Below are 22614 nucleotides of genomic sequence, written 5' to 3'. Positions count from 1 at the left end.
TTTGAGAAGGCGAGCATTCCAGAGGGAGGTGTTCAGGAGGGCAGACTGCCAAGCCTAATGAAAAGTATTCTCTCAGTAGGGGGAGGTAGGTCCTGACTCAAAGCATAGAAGACACTGGTTTGGGATTGAGCCTGCTTTTTGGCCCCCCTTAAATACTGATGCTGCTGAGTTTGAGCCGAAAGTGGCTAAACATCCTCCAGCTATTCAAAGCTCACTACAAACTTCTTTTGATATAATAGGGACCCTCATCTGACATCTCCCAGGTCCAAAAAAATGAAAATGATGTGGCAGAAACTTGCTGTGGAAGGCTACCAACCAGAAGGGAAGATAAGAAACTCTTCGTACATCTAAAGTACGAGAACAGAGCTGGAAAGAGGCCCTTGAACAGAGCCTGTGAGACAGCAATGATGATGACAAACGTAAACGTATAAAGAGACAGAAGCTCTTTCCTTTTGAAAAGAATAAACTGAGTACTAGAAGAGTGAAAGACACTCCAAACAAGTTATAGGACAGTGACACTGGGGTGACATAAAAAAGACAAAATAAATTTGCCAATGAATCTACAATTATTTCAAAATAAAAAGTCTTAAAAAATCTATCTTTTACCTGAAGCCAACATAGTTTCCCATGACGACACACATTAGTTCCTTCTGCTGCCACACTCAGGACACTCTGCTTCTTGATGTGGAGCATCTGGTGAGAAAGGAAGAAAATAAAAACCTCCAGAGAATGAATGTTGCAATTACGACCTCACAAATGGCACAAGTGAATGGCTAGCAATAAACAAAGTGGATCATCTTTTTTAAACTTACAAAATTTGACTAATCCAAAACAGGAGTCTGCTTCACACACACACACATACACGCACAAATCACACTGAATGCTTCCGATCCTTTGTTTAGTTTTTGCAAAATTATTTCACAACTGGCAAATAAATCATTCATATCCCAAATGTTAATAAAACTTGAAAACTCAGATACCTTTTGTTACTACTGATGCTACAGGAAAAGATTTCTAGTTTTTGTGACCAGATTCCTCATGCAAAGAACAATGCCCTAACACAGGGCAATTTACTCACGTAGTGGGTGAGTCTCACAGTATCTACCGTTCAGAATGAGAGAAACCAGGACTCAACAGGCCCCTTAGTCTTGGATTCATTAGACTACTCAAAACTGAAATGGTGGTATCCTGGGAGCACAGGCTGGTCCTTTGGTTATCTCTAATCTTATCCTATTTCAAAACATTATACAATTCTAAGACCCTTAATCCATAATCCATAATCCATGAAAATATCTACATGATACAAGATTCTCCTCATTTTACAGGTAAGTAAATTACTCAAGAATAGAAGGGCACGGTGACTTACACTAGCACAATATCTTCCTTTAGAGGGCACAAAGTGTTCTACATTCTGAGTATCTTTTATCGATGATGAGAAAAAGGAGACTGAATTTCAATTCCATGCTTAATCAACAAGAAGAAGGCTGCAGAACTGGGAACGAAAGCTGTATTTCCCTACTGATAAGAATTTCCAAGTACCTCTTCAAATTTCTAGAGCAAAAGTTCTTATCTCGTCTTTTTGTTGTTGTCATGGACCTTTTAAAAAATCTGTTGATATATAAAGAATTCTTATAACTCAATTAAAAAATGGCAAAGAAATAGACATTTCCCTGAAGAAGATATAGAAATGGCCAAGAAGCACATGAAAAGATGCTCAACATTATTAGCCACCAGAGAAATGCAAATCCAAACCACAATGAGATACCACTAGAATGGGTATAATCAAAATGGCAGAGAACAAGTGTTGGCAAGACTGTGCAGAAATTGGAACTCTCATATTCTGTTGGTGGGAATGTAAAATGGTGCAGCAGCTTTGGAAAATAATATGGCCAATCCTCAAAAAGTTAAACCTAGAGTTACTACAGGACACAGCAATTCCACTCCTAGGTATCTATACAGGAGAAATCAAAACATATGTCCACACAAAAACCTGTGCATGAATGTTCATAGCAGCATTATTCATAACAACCAAAAAGTAGAAACAGCTCAAATGTCCATCAAATGGTGAAAGGATAAATGAAATGTGGTTTTATCCATACAAAAGAATATTATTTGGCAATAAGAATAAGTGAAATACTGATACATGCTATAACATAGATAAATCTTGAAAATATTACGCTAAGCAGAAGAATTCAGCCACAAATGACCATGTATTGTATGATCCTATTTACATGAAAGGTCCTAAACAAGAAAATCCAAAGAGGTAGAAAATAGATGAGTGGTTGCCAGGGTCTGGGGATTTGGGGAGGGGTTAGAGATAAGAGCTAAGGAATAAGGGGTTTCTTTTTGGGGTAACGACAATGTTCTAAAATTCATTGTTGTGATGGCTGTACAACTCAGTGAATATGCTAAAAGCCAGTGAACTGTACATTTTAAATTGGTGAATTTTATGGCATGTGAATTATATTTCAATAAAGCTGTTAAAAAAAAAAGAAAAGAAGAATCTGTTGAAAGCTAACTCTCCCTTAGAAAATGCACCTGTGCATATGGAAGCACAAGCTTGCACCTACACAGAAAGCTTAAGAACTCTCCTGAAGCCCATCTGTGAACCGTACCCTAGGCTAAATAATTAGTTACTGTGACATCTCAAATTAATAAATGATTATAGAAAAATTGCCTAAATAAATCATCTAGAATGGTCTTTTCAAAATATAAGCAAAAAATTTTCTGACTCTCCTCTAAAACTGCCAACGGCTCTCCATTTCACTCAGGTCAAACTCAAAATCCTTACGATGTCTGAAAAGCCCTACCTGATCTGCCTCCTGCTCCTTTCCATTTCCTATCACTCTTCTTCACTGTGGTCCTGCCACACTGACCTCCCTGCTGTTCAAGTGTGCTTTAGCCTCAGGGCCTTTGTACTTGCTAATTACTCCTCCATTAAATTCTTTTTTTTTTTTTTTTTTTTTTTGCTGAGTAAGATTCACCCTGAGCTGACATCTGTGCCAGTCTACCTCTATTTTATATGTGGGTTGCCGCCACAGCATAGCTGATGAGTGATGTAGGTCTGTGCCTGGGATCTAAACCTGTGAACTCGGGCTGCCTAAGCAGAGCATGCCAAACTTAACCACTACACCACAGGGCTGGCCCCTTAAGTTCTCTACCTAGATATCCACATGGCAGCTCCATTACTTCTTTCAGGTCTCTGTTCCAATGTCACCTCTTTTGTCCACCCTATATAAAATAGTAACTCCCTGTCTCTCTATTCACCATACCACACTTTATTTTTCTTCATAGCACTTATCACCATGATATACAATTATTTGTTTATTTTCTTGCATTAAAATGTAAGCTCCTTGAGGGCTGGAACTTTGTCTTGATTATTGTTTTACCCCAGACCTCAGAACAATGTCTGGCATATAGCAGGCACTCACGTATTTTGTTGAATTATTAGAGAAAATATCAACGATCTTATAATAAAGAGAGAAATTTATGAGACACAGACGTGACACCCATATACAGACGATACTGGGAATGACTGAGGGCGATACTCACGGCAGCACCAAACTTCCGCTGGAACTGATCGATGACGTTGTATGTCACCTCCTCTTCTTCTACAGGAGAATGATGGCATTAGATATATTTCTGTTCCTTGGTAATAGGATAGCCCTCCCACTAATTTTAGTCGTACTCATAAACTCCTACTCTATTGCAACTCAAATGTCTAATGTTATTTCATTATCACCTGCGTCGGCCCATCATACAGTGAACACTATTAGCATCCTGTTTGTCAACTGAAAAATCAACAAAAGCCCCACCAATGATAATCTTATGAACTGGACTATTTAGTCACTTTCTGTGATAATCCAGTAATGTTTCCTTCCTCATAGGTTTATGTCTTGAATACTTTAAGACATGCACTTCTTAAAAGCATGTTCATAATAAAAAATAACAACTTAAAATAAGTTAGTCCTGGATATGGGCCAATGCCAACATTTTTGGAATTCTCTGGGTCCTGACAGTTAATCATTTTTTCAATGATGTGATTTAAAAGATTAGACGTATAGCATAACACATAGTTCTTCTTCATCTCCCAACCGCTAAAACTTTGGAGTGGCACAGGACACAGCCCCTGTACCTCTTTCTTTCTTCTACCCATCCTCACTCTCTTGGTGATCTGATCTAGTCTCAAGCCTTTAAATATCATCTATAGGCTAACTCTCGAATTTATATCTCAATTTCAGACCTTTCTCCTCATCTCTCGGCTTATATTCAAACTTACGTTGACCAAAATTAAACTCCTAATCATCTCCCCAAAACCTTTTCCACCCATAGTCTTTCCCATGTTAGTTTAACAGCAGCTCCATACTTAAAGCTGCTCAAGCTCAAACTCCTAAAGCCATCCTTGATTCCTCTCTTTCTCTAATACCCACATCCAATCTATCAGCATATCGTGTCGGCTCCACCTCAACATACATCCAGAATTCCACCACTTCTTACCAACCACACTGCCACTACTAGGGTCCAAGCCACCATACCCACTTATCTTAAAATTATTTCAATAGCCTCCTAACTGGTAGTCATGCTTTTACCTTTGCCCTTCTTTCAGTATCTATACAGCATCCAGAGTGATTTTGTTAAAACAGAAGTCAGATCATGTTACTCTTCTACTCAAAACTCTCCAACGGGAAATAAATTTTTTAAAAAATACCATTTATAATAGTATAAAATATGATATACTTAGGGATAAGTATAGCAAAAGATTTGTGAGGCTTATCCACTGAGAACTATAAAACATTGCGGAGAAATTAAAGATCTAAAATAAATAGATATCCTGGGTTAATGGATTGCAGAATATTCCAACTGGCATATTGGTTAAGGCCAATATTTCCCAAACTGGTCTATCAATTCAATGCAATCCCAATAAAAATTCCAGCAGGCTTTTTGGGTAGAAATTGACAAGTTGATTCTAAAATTCACAGGAAAATGCAAAGAACACAGAATGGCCAAAACAGCTTTGAAAAAGAACAATGTTGGAGAACTAACACTACCTGACTTCAAGGTCTATCATAAATCAAGAGTAAAGAAAACAGTCTAGCATTGGTGTAAACAGAAAAATAGATCAATGTAACAGAATAGAATGTCCAGAAACAAACCTACACATATATGGACAACTGATTTTTGACAAAAGTGCAAAGGCAACTGAGTGGAGAAAATATAGTTTTTTAAATAAATGATGCTGAAACAATTGGATATCCATGTGCAAAAAAAAAAAAAAAAAAAAAAAAGAACCTTGATCCATAGCTCATATCATATACAAAAATTAACTAAAAATGGATCATAGACCTAAACGTAAAACCTAAAACTATGAAATGTCTAGAAGAAAACATAGGAGAAAATCTTTGTTACTTTGAGTTAGGAAAAACTTTCTTAGATATGACATCAAAAGCATAATCCATAAAAGAAAAAAAATGGATAAATTGTACTTTGTCAACATTTAAAATGTCTGCTCTTTGAGAGAGACTTTAAGAGAATGAAAAGACAAATCACAGACTTGGAGAAAATATTTGCAAAGCATGTACCTGAGAAAGGACTTGTATCCAGAACACATAAAGAACTCTCACCACAGAATAGTAAGAAAACAAATAAGAAAATGAGCAAAAAATGTGAACAGATATTTCACCAAAGATATTCAGAGAGTAAATAAGTACATGAAAAGATTCTCAACATCCTTCATGATTAGGAAAATGATACAACCAAAAAATCCTCCAATAGCTTCTCTTTTCACTTCGGTGTAGAAGCTAAAACCCCTTCAATGATCTACAAAGTCCTCCGTGATCCACTCACCCCACCTCATGTCCTACTACTTCTCTCCTTGCTCCAGCTACACTGATCTCCTTCCTGCTCCTTCAAGATCCTGGTGTGTTCCTATCGCAGGGCCTTTGTACTTCTTCTTTTTTCTGCCTAAAAAACATTTTCCTTGTATATCCCTACAGCTCAATCCCTCACCTCCATCAGCCTTTACTCAAATGTCACCATTTCAGCGAGGCTTGTCCAGAACACACTAAAATAGTAAAACCACCCTCTCCACACACTTCTTGTCTTTCTTCTCTTTTTTTCGCCTTAGCATTTGTCATTAGCATACTATATATTATACTCATTTATCTTATTTAGTGTCTGTTTCCTGCACCAGAGCTCAATGAAGGCAGGGATACCACACTTCGGTATCCCAAATGTTTGGCATATAGTGTGCACTCAAATATTAAATAAACAAATGAATCACGATATTTTATCTTAATTCAGAGTCTTGAAGCAATGGCGCAGCTGTGCATTCCATATAGAACTTTGACTCAGGGTTACACCAACTCTGAAGAGTTCTGAACCACAATAAAGAGAGCCCGGAAAATACAGAGCCCTGGTACTCACCTGACAGGCTGTACTTGAGGCCATTCAGCAGAGAGGTGCTCGGTGCCTCAGGGGCAGGAGAAGGAGGCTCACATGCATTTAGGTCTTCATCTTTCATTTTATCTGTCTTGGTTCTTTCTGTATTTAGACTATGCTTACAGAAAACAACACTCAGGTGAACTTGTTTTTTGTTGCTGATGCCATACACAGATTGTGCGACACATCAATGGTAAGGACTCTGGACCCCCATTTCATAGAGGACCCATTCATCCACTGTTACTTTGATTTGAAGATACCATCTAAAGATGGAAGAAAACATCCATCTATTTCTTCTCATTTCTATTACCTCAGGCCATTTTAGGAATTACACAGCTAGTGAACTGGAGTTAAGGCTTTCTACCCTAACATGTACACTTGGGTAACATCATAGCTAAGAAAATTATTCCATCATACCTAACAGAAGATGCCTTTTCTCTCACTGCACCTTGTTCCACTTCATCCAGTAGTTCCACTGTAAAATAACCAAATGATGTCCAACAGAGTTCCCCATCTGAAAGCAGTTAACCACCCCCGTCTCCTCCAACTTACAGTCTGACCACGTACCACAAACAGTAATTGGAAATGAAATGTTAGTCCATAGAGGCCTTCAGTGGCCAGCAATAAATATAGCAGAAAAGACTATCCAATGTACTGAAGACTCCTAATATTAGGTCCCCATGAAGCTGCCTTGGTCATTTAGCAGGATTAGGAACCTCTCTACATGTTCCTTTTACCCTTTTGGTTCCAGGGCACCTTTGTGGTCACGCAGATTGGTCCTAGAGATATCTTTTCTTTCCTCTTCATTCCCATCCTAAGGCACTTTCCCTCACACAGTGTACTGTTTGGGGGTTTTCTCTTAAATCGTTCACAGATTTGTCCCTTTCACTCTCACAGGCTGGTGCATTAATAGTTCAGTGACATGAAAGGTAATAAAAGCTAGGCTGAAAATCACAAAAGAAATATGAGAGAAACATTACACAGAGATTCTGAAGCCATTTATTTTTAACCTAACAGTGCGGAGAACGTAGGGAAATACTGTATACCACTGAGTCTAAGATGCACATTTTAAACAGCTCTGAAATTGAATATGATTTACAGCACATGACAGTTTATTGGCAGGTTCTTTTTCTTTCTTAGGGTCGGAAAAGTAATAGTCCACCCTATAATTAATGGCATCTTAGATCCAATTAAGTACACATAGGCACTTTTCAGGGAAAAAGCCTCTCAGCGGCCACTGTGTTTCAAATGTCTCTTTCCCCTGCACTATCTACAAGTGTTGAGTCTGGGACAAAGTGAAATTCACTAAAAACACTGATTAGTCAATTATTATCCTTCATCTTGATAATTCTTATTCAAAGTGCTTTCCAGGGAGACCCCTGCCTGGCTGACTGAGTCACAGCCATCCTTTGAGCTTAAAAATTATGAACAAAGGCCAAGTCCTGAGAAAGAATTAGGAGGAGACGAAATCCATGTATACAGGTCACAAAGCTGGGCAGTGGTCAGCCTTCTCCCGAGTAGGGACATGGTCGCAGTGATTCCTTCCCTTTTATTTATAAACCCATCCATAGCCTGGCTTTGTCCCAGTCTGGAGCTCCGCTCCACTGCAAAGGTTAATAGTTAAAACATAATCAAGAATCCCACTACCAAAGCCACCATCGCCACCATTATAAAAAGGTGTTCAAGGGACAAAGAGTATTGACAGTAGTGTACTCAGTGAGAAAAGACAGTTAGATAGCTGGTTGGACTTGTCTGCTTTGAAGTAGGTCTGGATTGGCAGTCATTAATTTGGTGAGATTTTCATTGCTCCCTAAATTCCACTTCTCTCACTAAACAAAGTAATCTTTCAAGCAGCAGTAACCTCTCATTTACAGGAGTCCTCGCCTCTCCTCACGTCTACCCCAATGGTAAGAAATGCCCAGCTCTGTGAGGTCCCAGATCTCCCATTCCTCTACCCCCTCCATTCCGCACTGATCGACTCCTTCCCTGGAGAGCTCTCTGCTTTTGAGCTCTTGAAAGCAAGAACAGTTCTTACTCCCAACCCTTTTCTCTCATCCCATTTGGTTTGTCTGAAGCACAATGACCAGATGAGCTTCTATATCTACTCTTTTAGGCAAAAAATTGGACCTAGTTTCGCCAAATGACTTTTGCTGGCAGAAATAACGAACAGGGCTGGTTCCTGGAATTCCAAAATCAGAAAAGCTCTGAAAACCAAAAATTTTTTGTAACTCTCTTGGCAGCAAAACCTGAACCGACATACTATTTAGAGTCCTATTTTATTCCACTTAGCATGATTATCCTCTCACTTCTCTGTAGAAATGTGTTTTATTACAGAGTGCTGCCCAGACCTGCTTGAGGTGTTATGCAATATGAACAGTATATACCCTGTGTTAGGCTTTCCAAAAATCTGGAACAATTCTTTATTCTGAAACATTTGGCCCCAAGGTTTCAGATAAGGGTCTGTGAATGTAACGTGAACCTGTAGTGTTCGACTCGTTTGCTGAGCAAGACAATTCCTTTCTGATGAGATTCCTAACTCTGCCTGCTGGCTGAGTCTCTAGTAATGAGCACCAGCAGCCCTCACAGTGTAAAACCAAGATGATCAAAATTCTCTAAGACTATTCTGTTCATGGTACCACCGAAATAGTAAGATAAGGGTCAATTCTCAAATACCAACCTTAAGAATTCATAAATGCAATATTAAAGGCAAGATGTCTCATTTTTGTTTTTTCAAATAATGGAACAGGGCAGAGCACTGAGTTCACTACTTCTGCAAACCCCAACACCAGCATTTAGGGAACAGGAAGTTCTCACCATTTACAATCTCATGCCCAAAAAACATCTTCACGCCTGGGACACTTCGACCAGTCTCCACATTCTTCACTGTTATAGAAAACAATTCATTTGGTTAATAAAAAATAATATTCCCTAAAACTGTAAGAAAATATGATATCTCTCAAAAGTGCTCAAATCCAAGTTTTATAAAAATCCCCAAATTATTTTCCCCAAGGGGTGAAGATGATAAATTACAAAGCTATAGTCTTGAAATAGGTAGTATAAAGAACAGAGGGAACCCCAGAAGGGTCCAAGAGAAACTAAAAGGGCAGTAGTAGTACACTGAATTTAAATTTCCCCCAAAAATATTCTAAGGCCCTTGGGGCTACGGACTATCTATTTATTACATGTCTTGATCTTCACTCCACTGAACTCCAGAAAAAATTTAAGGCACCTGACTACTTCTAGAGTCCACACTCTGTTTCACGTTATGCTTTTTTAAAAAAAATTAGTGCCATGGAGTCGATTCCCACTCCTAGACACCCTGTGTACAGCAGAGCAGAACCCTGCCCTGTCTTTTTTGGCCATCCTCTCACTTTCTGGCACTATATCCAATGCTCCACTGCTATTCATAGGGTTTTCAGGGCCAATTTTTCCGGAAGTGGGTAGCCAGGTCCTTCCCAGCCTATCTTAGTCTGGAAGCTCTGCTGAAAACTGTCTACCATGGGTGACCCTCCTGGTATTTGAAATACCAGTGGCAGAACTTTCAGCATCACAACAACAGGGAGCCACCACAGTATCACAACCAAAAGATGGGTGGTGTGGTTCCCTGACCAGAAAATGAACCCAGGCTACAGAAGTGAGAGCTCCAAATCTTAACCACTAGATCACCATGTCATGCTTCCTGCTGGAAAATATTAATTGTCAGGGAAAACAATCCAACTCCTGGCCCAAATACATGGCTCCTCTGTGAGTAGGTAAGAAGTTTGGATGTCATGCCTACAATATGGTATCATTTTTCTACCTGGAAGTGCTCACAGTGGCTGTATATTTCCATATCTCTTGGCAAACCCAAATAACTGAGTTCAACCCTCACTGTTTCACTGAATATCTTCTTACTGAGGTCAAAGATCACCAACTGCCTATGTGTCAAATCCAAAAAAAAGCTCACAGTCTTATCATACTTGGCTCCCATGCATGCTTTGACAATACTGTTCTCTCCTTTCTTCTTTGGCTTACAGGACACTCTTCGTGTTTAGTTCTTTTCATGCTAATTACCTAGAGCTACCATACTGAGCACCTGCTGTGAGCCAGGCACCGTGCTAATTATTTGCCTACATTTAATTCTCCAGTAACATAATGCCTATCTCCATTAATGAGGAATCTGAGGCTCAGAAAGGCTGAAGATCACACCACTAATAAAAGACAGAGTTAGGATTTAAGCCCAGGCCTCAGTGATCTTAACACACATCTAGTAACCAGAGTTACACTGTCCCTGATTTTCTCCTTCCAATCTCCTTAGCTACCTATACCACCTCTGCTTGCCCCTTACACCTTAATTGGCCCCAGGATCATGTTCTTCATCCTTTTTCCTTCTCCTTGAATGATCACATCTACTTCCTAGTTGTCCTGACATCCATTATTTCTCCAGAATGGATTATTTCTCTAAGCTCCACTCTCACTTTCAACTTACTAATAGCTGACTTTCTGTAAGATTTGCAAACTGAGATCATTATCTTCTCCCAGTGTCTAACCAATCTGCTCCTCTTCCCATTTCTATCAGTTAATAACAGCACTATACGCCTAATTTGAGTCATAAATGTGGGAACTACTTTCCATTGTCTTTGAGGATCTAATTGATTACTAGGTTGCTTATCCCATCTCCTAAGCATTTCTAGAATCCATCTTCTCATCTCCATTCCTTGCCGAGCCTTAACTCCGACCCCATCATTTCCCTTTGTCAGGTCCCTTGATTGTCTGAATAGTTCCCTGTCTATTCTCCTTGCCTGAGTTTCTCCCTCCTTCAATCCTTCCTTCACACTGCTGTCATAGTGACATCACTCCCTGCTTCATCCAGATGGCACATGAAACTAAGAAACAAGTGTAAAGAAATATGTTCAACCTCTTTAGGAGTATTTTCTAAACGTGCAAAAATGAAATATCACTTTTTGCCTATAAAACTAGCAAAAATTAAGGGAAGACATATATTAGCATTTAAAAAAAAATCCAGTGCTAGATTATTTACTGTAATTCACACACACATTACTAGTAACAAGAGTAAAAAGGCACAATCCTTTTGAAAAACTATTTGGAAATACTCATCAAAAACATTTAAAATAGGGGCCAGCCCAGTGGCATAGTGGTTAAGTTTGTGAGCTCTGCTTCAGTGGCCTGGGGATTGCCAGTTCAGATCCTAGGCACAGACCTACACACTGCTTATCAAGCAATGCTGTGGCAGGCATCCCACATATAAAATAGAGGAAAATTGGCACAGATGTTAGCTCAGGGCCAATCTTCCTCGAGCAAAAAGAGGAGGATTGGTGGCAGATCTTAGCTCAGGGCTAATCTTCACCAAAAAAATAAATAAATAAAAAATTTAAAATATTCCTAACTTTCACCAGTAATTTCACTTCTAGGAATTATTCCTAAGAAAATAATAATAAGATATAAGAAATATTAAATTTTATAATTATAATTTATAATCATAAATATATTAATATAAAACTGCATTTTATAATTATAACTTATTATAATGATATAGTGTTATTTATAATTATAAAATAAAACAAATATTTTAAAAGTTTTTAAGTTTTTTGCTTTAAAATGTTTAGCCACTAAATTGAAGTTTTAAATAACATGAGAAAATGCTTGTTACAGTCTTAACTAAAAAAAAATTGTATATGTGATATACCTGACAATATGTCAACCATATAAAATCTGTGCAATTAAAGACTAGAGAGAAATATACTAAAATACTTCACTGGACTGAATGTTTCGTTAAACAAGCACGTGTAATTTACTGATTGTTGTCTACTCAATGCCTTTTATTCAGGCTATCATTGTGCTCAGTTTTCCCATGGTCAGTGGTGGTCTACTGGATTTCTAGGGCATCTCTTTAAGGGGACTGACTCAGCTGAGGGGAACACCCTTCCTCCCCTCTGTAACTCTACCAGCTATCGTATGACCTTGAGGTTTGAAGGCAGGTGCTAAAGATGGTAGAGCAGAAAGATGAGAATCCATCTCTTGGATTCTCTTGGAGAGATCCAAGAATCTTGGATCCCGACAAGCTTTGGGGAGAGTCACAGTAGCCCTGAGATGCCTGCCTTCTTTTATACGAGAGAACAAACTCCTAAATTGTTTAAGCCACTGGAAGTGAATCTGTTTCTAGCAGCTGAGCATGGTTCTTAACTGACATGACATTAAAAATTTCAGGCAACTATCCTAAAAGCTTCTATGCCTCCCACTTAGAAAATCTTTCAGATTGTTCCTCATTGCTTTCAGTAGTGTCCAAATGCTATGTTATATAAGCTCCTTCTGATTTGTCCCATGCTTACTTCTCCAGTCTTCTCTCTCACCGTAGCCTCATACTGAAATTTACTTAGGTTTTCTAAATGCACCAAGTTTTTATGTCTCTATATTTTTGTACATGCTGCTACTTCTGTTTAAAATAATAAACCTCTCAAAGTGTGCTTCCCCAGCACAGTATCAGCATCACCTGGAAACTTGTTAGAAATGCAAATTCTTGGGCTCCACCCCAGACCTTAAGCATCAGAAACTTGTGGATGGGGGCCCAGCAATGTGTGTTTCAACAAGTCTTCCAGGTGATTCTGATGCACAGATAAAGTTTGAGAACCAGTGGCTTAAAACCACCTTTCCCTCTTTTCCCATCCAGTTAACACTTACTTACCCCATGAAGTCGCACCATCAATTCCTCCTTTGGGAAGCCTTCCCCACTGTCCTAACCCTACCACTCCCACATCTAAACTAGCTGAACCTTTGTGTTTCCACAGCATCTTGTGCGTTCCTCCATCAGAGAGGATATCACACTGTATTATATCTTTCTACTCACTTTTCTGTCTGCTTATTAGATTAAGTTTTTTTAAGGACAAGGACCATGTTATTCTTATCTATGTCTCCGGTACGAAGCATAGTGCCTGGAATATAAAACTATCAATGATTACTGAATGAATTAATATTGCAAAAGCCTGGTATAGTCCCATCCTAGCCCATAGAAGTCTATTTTAACTCATAATGTGGCTTAACAAAAATACTAATCTCTCAAATGCCATTTATACATGTTTCAATCGTGAACTTGAAACTTATCATGCCAGGAAACAACTACCGCAGCAAGTTAATATTCTAGCTGAATAAAAAACTATATATTGGCGTTTCAAGGTGAACACATAGAGGAGCTAGGAGGTAACATGCCCACAGAGGACATGGAAACTCCAAGCTCCTTCTCACATACTTTGCCCTATGTATCTCTTCCATTTGGCTCTTCCTGAGTTGTATCCTTTATAAAAAATTGGAATTGAAGCTGGAGGTGTAGAGGCTACCTTGCGACCATGAGGATACCAGATGATCACTGAGGTGGGAGAGCAGGAGCACAAGACATCTGGTCCCTCCTGGCATCTTTGAGCCACTGCACTATTCCTCAGTAGCCTACCTCTGGACTTCTTTTTGCATGAGAGTAATTAACCCCTTACTGACTTTGTGAATTTGTCATTGAAGCCAAAAGCAATTCTATCTAATAGAGTGGTTATTTTTTATTGCAAAGTGCATAAGGAGAGAAATTAAAAGAAGTAGTCAATTAAAAAAAACTATGCTGAAAATTTCCACTATCACATCAATAAAAGTATAGAAGTGGGGACAAGCCAGCATATGGAGCCCCATTGTTCTGTTAGAGAAAATACCATTCTAATCTTCTTTTCACCCCTAAAATAGGAATAATGTGTCCCTCCCAGTTGCTAATGGAGTCCAGAGCCATCACCTAAACTCAGTTATTAATCTCTTAAGAGGCGGACGATTATGAAAAATAAAATAAGACCTTTCTTCAGGACAACAATCTTGTTAGGGTCGACATGCTGGAGCACTCCCTCAAAGATGCCACAAACCAACGTGAGTTTCACCCTTCTCCACAAAATCTGATTGAGGAAATGGTAGTCACTGCTGGGATCCATGCTTTTTGATTCCAAAAGCAGTCTTCAAATAATCTTTAAGCATCCAAACACTTGAAAATAAAAGAGATCTATGATTTTTAAACTATTTTTTAGGAAACAAGGTTATTTCCCCTTTCTTCATACCTGCAAGGGATAAGAAAAATAAAAATATGAGAGTGATTCAGATTTGTTCATCTTTGTAGAATAATAATGGAAAAAGGATCCTTGCAAGCACCAACTCTCATTTATACACAGGAAACTGAAAACTATAAGACTGCAGGCAAGGTAGGCTTGGCTTCTCTGTCTATAAAATGGTGTAATACCACCTGTCCTTGTTTAGCTAAATGGAACAAGCAGAACATTTAGATGCTTTCTAATGGCACATACATATATCTTCTTAATACCAACCAAAAAATTAAAAGAATAAAAAAACTGACATTGGCAAAACACTTGCCAAGACAAGCTGCCATAAACCATTTACCCAGAAATGCCTGGAATCTAACCTCTTCTGGATCTAGCCTCTTCTAGATTAGAAACATTTCCAGTTTGACATTGTTACGAACCAAAGCGTAAGTGACTTAGAACTATCACAATTTATGCATTTCCAATCCAGCTGCCATGTCACTGCAAGGGCTATTCCACCCCACCCTGGTCACAGCTTACGGACTGGACTGCTGTACTGTCACCCAACCAGTCACGTGCAGCCTGACACATTAAACTGCCACATGCCATACATTGGTTTTGTAAAATTCAACTGTCTTTGTAAAAATGATGCATGGTCATAAAGTATAACAATGCAGAAATGTACACAAAAAACTTTACCTTGCAGAAATAACTATCATTCATAATAGATACTTTTATATTCTTTAGTGTAATACTGTAATTTAAAAGATGAATCCTTTTTTAAAAGTATCTTTTAGAACAATCCTGTTATTTGGACGTCCTTGTATTTAGAACCCCAGATAAACATTCCTCTACAGTAGTTTAAATTTAAAAGCTGCTTGCCTTTGCCACACTAGGAACAGTCAACTAGTGAATTTTGCAATTTACTTTAACTATAAAACAGTGATGAGGGGCCGGCCCCATGGCCGAGTGGTTAAGCTCGCACACTCTGCTTCAGTGGTCCAGGGTTTCGCCAGTTCGAATCCTGGGCGTGGACATGGCATCCCACATGCCACAACTAGAAGGACCCAACTAAAAATACACAACTATGTACTGGGGGGTTTTGGGAGAAAAAGGAAAAATAAAATCTTTAAGAAAAAAAAAAAGAAACAATGAAATAACTAAGGCCTCATTCAACTAGGAAGGTGAGAAGTTACATAGCATTTTTAGCCAGATATATAACCTATATTTTTCTATTTTAAGGTCTAGAAAGTATTATCACAAATATTATTTGTTGCCTACAACAACCATTACCTAATTTACAGATGTAGAAATTGAGGCCTAAAGATTTAAGACAACTGCCCAAAGTCAAACAGCTAGAAGGTAGGGAACCTGACCCAAAACCAGGTCCCTAGCAGAGGATGTGTGTAATCTAGCACAAGACCAAGGCTTACGCATCCAGAAAGAACATAAAACAAGTCACCAGAGTGCCTGAGAAAATCATTCTTCTTTGTTCAAGTCAACCCAACAGGCAAAAGGGGAATTTTTACAGAAACAAAAGAGGACATAAAACTGGAAAAAACAGCCCTTAATAGAGGCACAATTTATATTTTTAAAAGATACATAAGAAATAAAAATTTGTGAAACGCTTGAACCATAAGGACACTTAAGAAATCTTAAGTAAATCAGAAAAACGTTAACACAAAGCAAAGAAAGCTTTGACTGAGGACAGCTGCAAATGGTAAGACGCAAGATTAGTAAGAAAAAAGGATCTAGAAACCGTCTTAAGGTAGTCTCAGAAAAGGGTCATTCATGTCGCTGACATCAAGGTATTTCTATCATACCTATACCGGCAAGATAAAAAGAAGCTTCTGTGGGTTCTAGACGTGACATATCCAAAATGTCACACTCTGCACGTGAAGGCACACATCACTAGGTCAGACAAGAGCAGATCAAACATGAAAACAGCTCAGTGCGGCTAGAATTTAGGCCTCATGCTAAGGCGTCAAAGCCTTAGGTAAAGCTTAAAACCAGTAACCTCAGTTGACTTGGGCAGCTGGCTAAGACAGCGTCCCATACCGTTCAGGTACTAGGCAGTAGTGGTCAGAAGTTGCTTCTTCCCTATCTCAGACCGGCTCTGTACAATGCATCCCTCCAGGCAGGGGTGGGGAGGCGGTGTAAAGGCATTGAAGCCCCAGGAAAAGAACTGGATCACCTGAGAGGGTGCACTAATCTAAGGGGTGGCTTTAAACGTTTTCAAGAAAACAAACAAAAATATGCCATAAGAACAAAATGCAAAATTCCTCATTTTTAAGGCAAAATAAGAAACTTCAAATAAAGGGCGGGCCATACATTAAGAATTCACTGTCCTCCGCCTTTAGGGTTTTTTGTTTTGTTTTGTTTTCCGAAGGCAGTTTGAGAAGTCCTGTCCCAATTTCGGGCAAATGGTGAGTTCCTCGAGCTTCAGTCTTGAACTAAAAAAAAGGAGAGACTTCTGTTAAGGAAGAACTCTCGGGGAGTTCTAAAGCCGCGGTGACGGTTATCAAGCGACAGCCCCAAAACCCAACTGGAGAAAAGCACGCAACGCTGGGAACCCACACCGCAGACCAGACGCCAGCGCGGCTGAACGAGGAGTCCCCCGAGGAGCCAATCGGCGCGCTGCACCGAGGCCGGCTCCCGAGCGCCCCCTGCGGCCGGGAGGAGAGAGGGCCTCCAGGAAAAATGAGGAGCTGCAACTCCCAGCATGCAGTTCCCAGGAGACACACCCTGCTGTTCCCCGGAGCGACGTTTTGTCTGTTTTTATTGTTTCTCTCCGCAAACCATACCCCTTGTAGGATGGGATGTATAGTGTGAGAGTTCTGTGAGAAACGGGTTGGCTACGCTGCCTGCCGCAGGTTAGTTTGTTGTAAAGCGGCGCGTCGATGGCGTTGCCCTTTTAATTGCGGTCGCTAGGGCCAGCGTGGCATTGCCCTTTTAAGGCCGGTGGCACCACGGTTCCGGGGGCGTGGCCCGCCTTTGGCGAGGCCCGGCTCGGCGCCGGGCTGATTCATTCCGGGGCTGGAGCCGGGATCATCAACGTCGCCTCCTGCGCCGGGCGCAGCCTCGCTCCTCATTGGCCGGTCCTCGGGGCCGCCCTCCTCCGCGCGCCACCCCTGGGTTCCCTCCCCGGTCTGCAGTGGAAACGCTGCCGTCTCCCTTCTTGACCCCTGGCCCATCCTCCCCTCACACCCTCCCTCCCTTTCGCCACCGCCGTCGCGTCTGGCGCCCCGGCTCTCGGAGGGGCTCCCGGCTCGGTGATGGGGTCTCGGGCCTCCACGTTACTGCGGGACGAAGAGCTGGAGGAGATCAAGAAGGAGACTGGCTGTGAGTTCGGGTCAGGGGTGGGAACGCGGCCGGGCGCCTCCGGCTGGCCTCAGGACCGAGGGCGACTGTCGCTGAGGTCTGGAGGTGGGGTGCTCGGAGGTTGCGGAGTCCTGGGCAGCCTCCAGCGCTGGAGCTTCGGGGCCGAGGGCTGGAGGACCTGTTCTTCCAGCTGTAGCTACCCGGAGCGGGGCACTGGCTCTTGTGGCACTGTCCTTCCTCTCAAAGGCGGGAGTCGCGATCACCCGTAGAGCCCAGACACCTCTCTTTTCTTCTCCCCCTACTCGTGAAAGTCCCCGAACGCCTTTCCTTTATCTTTCCTCGCACCAACCTCAAATTCAGGAACTCTGGATGGATCCTGTAGAAAACAGTCCGTTCCTGTGACGTTTCTGGGAAAGGACTTAAAACCGCTGACAGCTGTGGGAAATCACAAACAAATCCTTGCCACAACTGGAAAAATAAACCCAGAAAGCAAGATCGTGTAGTAAGGCTTTGGAAGACTAACCTGGTGATGGGGTACCTTTAAAAAATTAGGAGTTGGAGAGTAGGAGACTAATTTCATTCTGAACTTGGGGAGAAAAAGCACGGATACTGTGACCACCAGTTTTTTCCTTACACTGAGGATGCTTCCTGTCCTAATTTCAGATATATTGATTTTTATTATGCTGGTGTATTTTATGCAGTCTCTGTGGAAATTGGGTGTGCTCCAAAAATCTGTGTGAATTTGTACTAGGAACTGATTTTTTATGGTTATTTCTCTTCCTTATTAACCTGAACAAAAGGGTAACAGGGCTTTGGGAATTCGGAAGCTCTGTAAAACTCCATCACACATTTGTTTAGCCCTTGATAACACATACAATGTTTTCTCAGAAATCCTTTATGACTCATGTGTTGTATATGAGTTATTTAAACATCTGAGCTCTTATCTCTTTATGGTACCTGTCTTTGAGAATGAGGTGACCCGTAAGTAACTCCGTGGCCCGTATGCAGATGATATGGAAGGATGCTGGAGGAACTACAGAATTACTCAGGCCGCTGTGGCCTGAGGTGAATTAAATGCTGCTCTATGCTTTCTGAAAAATTTAATTTTCTAGAATCGTCAAGTTGGAAGGATCTTATCCAGCCCACCCCTTGTCAGGTTGGTTTAATGCTTTCAGCATCCCCTAACATATGGCCCTTACATCTCTCCGTAAAGACCTTTAACCATGATGAGCTCACTACCTACAAATGCAATCCTTTTTGTGATTTTGGGTGAATGACAGAAAATAGTTAGCTGTTTACAATGTGCAGTACTTGTTTGGCCACTTGACCTTATGGTCGTTTAATGACTTAATCTGACTCCAAGAGGAGAAATATAGGCGCTTTGGATTCAGCAAGCATTTTATTCCATTTTGTGTCGATGACCTCTGGCCACGCTTGTAATATAAGAACCACTTTAGGTCTAAAGTGACACCAGAATTAAAGCATTTGTGCTTAAAATAAAAAGTCATATAAGGAGGAAGTGTAAACCATAGTGAGGATAGGAAAAAGCTATTTTTGCCTCAGTATGAAGGGAACAGTAATCCCATTCTGGTTTATTTTCATTAGGCCAAATGAAAGGTCCTGGATTGCTGTAAACCTCTGGGTTATTTTACTATATGACTTGTGGACAAACAGAATTAAGTACTCCTGGAAGAGCTATTTTTCTGGTTGCCAAAAAGTGAATCAAGCCTGAGGGAGATTCTCAACCACAACCAGTGCAAACATACATATTGAGCCAGAAAGCTTAATGAAACAAGTACCTCTTGAATCTTCCAGTGTCTGTATTCAGTACTATGCTTGGTACTCAAAGCACATGGTCCCAAAAGATGCCTACAAGAGTTAGGATTAGCATCATACATTAGATAGCTGGAATTCTGTGGCACCCACCTTCAGAACTCAAGGAAGACGGAGTCCTTGTGGGCTGGCCTTGTGGAGGACAGGAATTGGGTCTTAATACATGCATGAACGGATTAGATTTGGATAAAGTAACCTAGGGCATTTTGGGTGGCTTCCAGGAGCATTCTCCCCTAGGCTGCTATGCAGTCATTCCTCTGCCTTGGGAGTTGAGCCATCACTTTATCCAGTTAGTGCCCATAAGCAGAGTTGAATTTTAAAGCAGTAATTTTAGCATGATGCAAAAGGTTTGGAAGAATAAAAACAACAGATACCTGAGGGTGGGGTAGAGAGGTGGAATTTGTCCTTGTTTTCATCTGCTTCTTGTTCCATTAAGAGTTTGGGGAACTATCAGTCAGAAACACTTCAAGTGAAGAACACTGTAAAGACATTTCATGACTCCCTTGGCCAGTAAGAAAATGTAGCATAATTGAGGAAAACTGACTTTATATTCAATATGAAAGCTCTGACTATATTTAAACTTATTTTTTGTAAGTCTAAATTGATTAGAATTCACATATGACTAGTTTAGCTGGAATTTGAAATTTAATCTCTAAATGTTTGGAAAAGTAATTCTAGGTGAGAATTAACCGTAAGCCTCAGTTTCATCATCTGTAAATGTGAATAATAATAGTACCTACTTTATAGGATTCTTATGAGGATTAAATGAGATAAATTATGTAAACTACTTAGAATAGTGCATAGTATATTATAAGTGCCAGGTACGTGTTAGCTATTATTAATTTGAACCACAGATAACAATCATCTTATTGGGAAAATACCATTTGCATTTGCTAGTTATTATAAAACCTTTGTCTAGGAGCTGGCCTGGTAGCATAGCAGTTGGGTTTATGCACTTGGCTTTGGAGGCCCCGGGCTTGGATCCCAGGCGTGGACCTAGCGCCGCTTGTGAAGCCATGCTGTGGCAGGAGTCCCACAAACAAGATAGAGGAGGATTGGCGGTGGATGCTAGCTCAGGACTAATCTTCCTGAAAAAAACACACAGCTATGTCTAGGGCTATCTAACTAGGGAGGTGACAGCATTTTATACTTTCCTGTTTTCAGGTGTCATTAGATTAGGAATCAAGTACAGATGATGTTTTCCCAATTCTAAGGAAATAAGACTTTTAAAGGAGTAAAAATTCTGATGTTTCTAACAGTTTAAAAAAAACACTGTCTAAAAACACTTTATGTTGGCATAAAACGTTTGCTGTATTGTCTTTGTTCTATTACATTCTTTCACACTTAAGTATTTCCATAAATTAAAGCTCATTTGAATAAAAGTTGTCATTAGGTGGAAGGTCATTAGTGTCTTGGGAGTTTCTGTAATCTCCACTCTTAATTCACTAAATGTAGCAATAACCTGGCTGTGAATTATTCAAAACCTTTTTTTTAAAAAATAGCCACTTAGTCTGTGAGAAACAATTCATGCCAACTGAGAAGTAATGAGTGCAGATTCATTTATTTTTAGTCTCTATCTTCTGATATGTGTCGTGTGGTATGGGGAGGGTGTTGAACAGGTTTAGGAGGTGAGTTCTACAGGCTGGTGAGGTTTTGTTTGCTTGAAAGGGTGTAATGATACTAGGAACTAGTGTGAGTTTCTCTACAGTTGCAACACAGAGCACAAGCCTGGCAAAGGCAATTGCTTGAGAATAACTTCCTGGGCTAGAACGTAAGTGGAAGTTCAACTTGAGGCTGCTACTACCTCAAAATGCAGGGCGTCTTCATGGCCCTCACCTGCCCGGCCATGGTGCCTGAAGGTTCTGTCATTACAGAAGACCCTGCTGTCTTCTGGCTCCTATTGAAATGGAAATAAACATGTAACTAATACCTTTGACTGGTTTTGGGTTAAGTGATTTGTAAGGCTTTGTACTCCCTACCCCCCAACTTATGATGAAAAATTTCAAATATACAGAAAAGTTAAAATAGTGTGATGAACATCCGTATACCTTCCACTTTAATTCAACGATTGTTAACATTTTGCTGTATTTGCTTTGTCTGTTTATATGTATTTTTTGATGAACCATTTGAAAGTTGCAGATAGTGGAACTCTTTGCCCCTAAATACTTCTGCATGTATCTCCTGGGAATAGGAATTTTTCCCACATAACCACAATGCTATTACCACACTTAAGAAAGTTGACTGTAGTTCTGTAATATCATCTACCATGCAAATTTTCCCTTGTTATAGGGAGGTAGTTTGGTTTTTTAAATGTCTTTTAAGTCTCTTTTAATCTCTAGATTCCCTAAGGGAGCAGGCCAGCTCTTAAAGTCCTCTCATCAGGAAACGGGAAATGTTGGGGTGTCGAGTGTTCAGGAGGAGTGGTTAAGGGTACAGTTTTCAACTTCTCAGTCCTTTACCTAGAGTTACCTTTGGTTGCACTTGTGTGCCTTACCTAGGTCATCAATCTCTTCTTCTGCATTAAGATCTAGGATTAAAGGCAAGGGCACAATAACTTTTTTCTTACTCCCTTTTCTTCTTTTTTTTTTAAAGATTGGCACCTGAGCTAACAACTGTTGCCAGTCTTCTTTCCCCCCTGCCCCCGCTTTTTCTCCCCCAAGCCCTCCAGTACATAGTTGTATATTTTTAGTTGTGGGTCCTTCTAGTTGTGGCATGTGTGATGCTGCCTCAACTGCCTCAACGTCGTCGTGGCCTGACGAGCAGTGCCGTGTCCTCGCCCAGGATCCGAACCGGTGAAACCCTGGGCCGCCAAAGGCAGAGCGAGTGGCCACTCGGCCACGCGGCTGGCCCCTCCCTTTTCATTTTTATTCTTCCCTCTGCCATTCCTCCTTAGTGCTTGGCACTTCCTCCTCTGAGCACAAGGCAGTGATGATAGAAAGGAGGAGGATTAGCAGGGTCTTTGAAG

At 40.4% G+C, this 22614-nt stretch overlaps 2 protein-coding genes across 14 annotated transcripts in view; one reads left to right on the top strand and one right to left on the bottom strand.

Moving 5' to 3' along the window:
- The window catches only part of EXD1 (exonuclease 3'-5' domain containing 1), a 31916-nt gene extending 14328 nt beyond the window's left edge, over positions 1–17588 (bottom strand). The window contains exons 1-8 of one of the 13 annotated variants that reach the window (XM_005603137.4): positions 17240–17588; positions 16827–16948; positions 14261–14443; positions 9253–9321; positions 6856–6913; positions 6424–6551; positions 3553–3611; positions 607–693 (exon numbers count right to left, since the gene is read on the bottom strand). In XM_005603137.4, the coding sequence (XP_005603194.1) occupies positions 607–693; positions 3553–3611; positions 6424–6551; positions 6856–6913; positions 9253–9321; positions 14261–14393 (534 nt within the window). In that variant the 5' untranslated portion in view covers positions 14394–14443; positions 16827–16948; positions 17240–17588. Of the gene's footprint in view, positions 1–606; positions 694–3552; positions 3612–6423; positions 6552–6855; positions 6914–9252; positions 9322–14260; positions 14517–16826; positions 16950–17072; positions 17197–17239 lie in introns of those variants that run through there. The other 12 variants (XM_005603136.3, XM_023619642.2, XM_070239123.1 and 9 more) reach the window with 12 other exon arrangements.
- Positions 17586–22614, top strand: part of CHP1 (calcineurin like EF-hand protein 1) — a 41759-nt gene continuing 36730 nt past the window's right edge. Inside the window, exon 1 of the mRNA XM_001503472.6 lies at positions 17586–17837. Within this exon, the coding sequence (XP_001503522.1) occupies positions 17771–17837 (67 nt within the window). The 5' untranslated portion in view covers positions 17586–17770. The remainder of the gene's footprint in view (positions 17838–22614) is intronic.

Source organism: Equus caballus, chromosome 1 (assembly GCF_041296265.1).
Source record: "Equus caballus isolate H_3958 breed thoroughbred chromosome 1, TB-T2T, whole genome shotgun sequence".
Lineage (NCBI taxonomy): Eukaryota > Metazoa > Chordata > Mammalia > Perissodactyla > Equidae > Equus > Equus caballus.
Note: the sequence above shows the minus strand (reverse complement) of the source record. Positions and strands in the feature narration are given on the sequence as shown.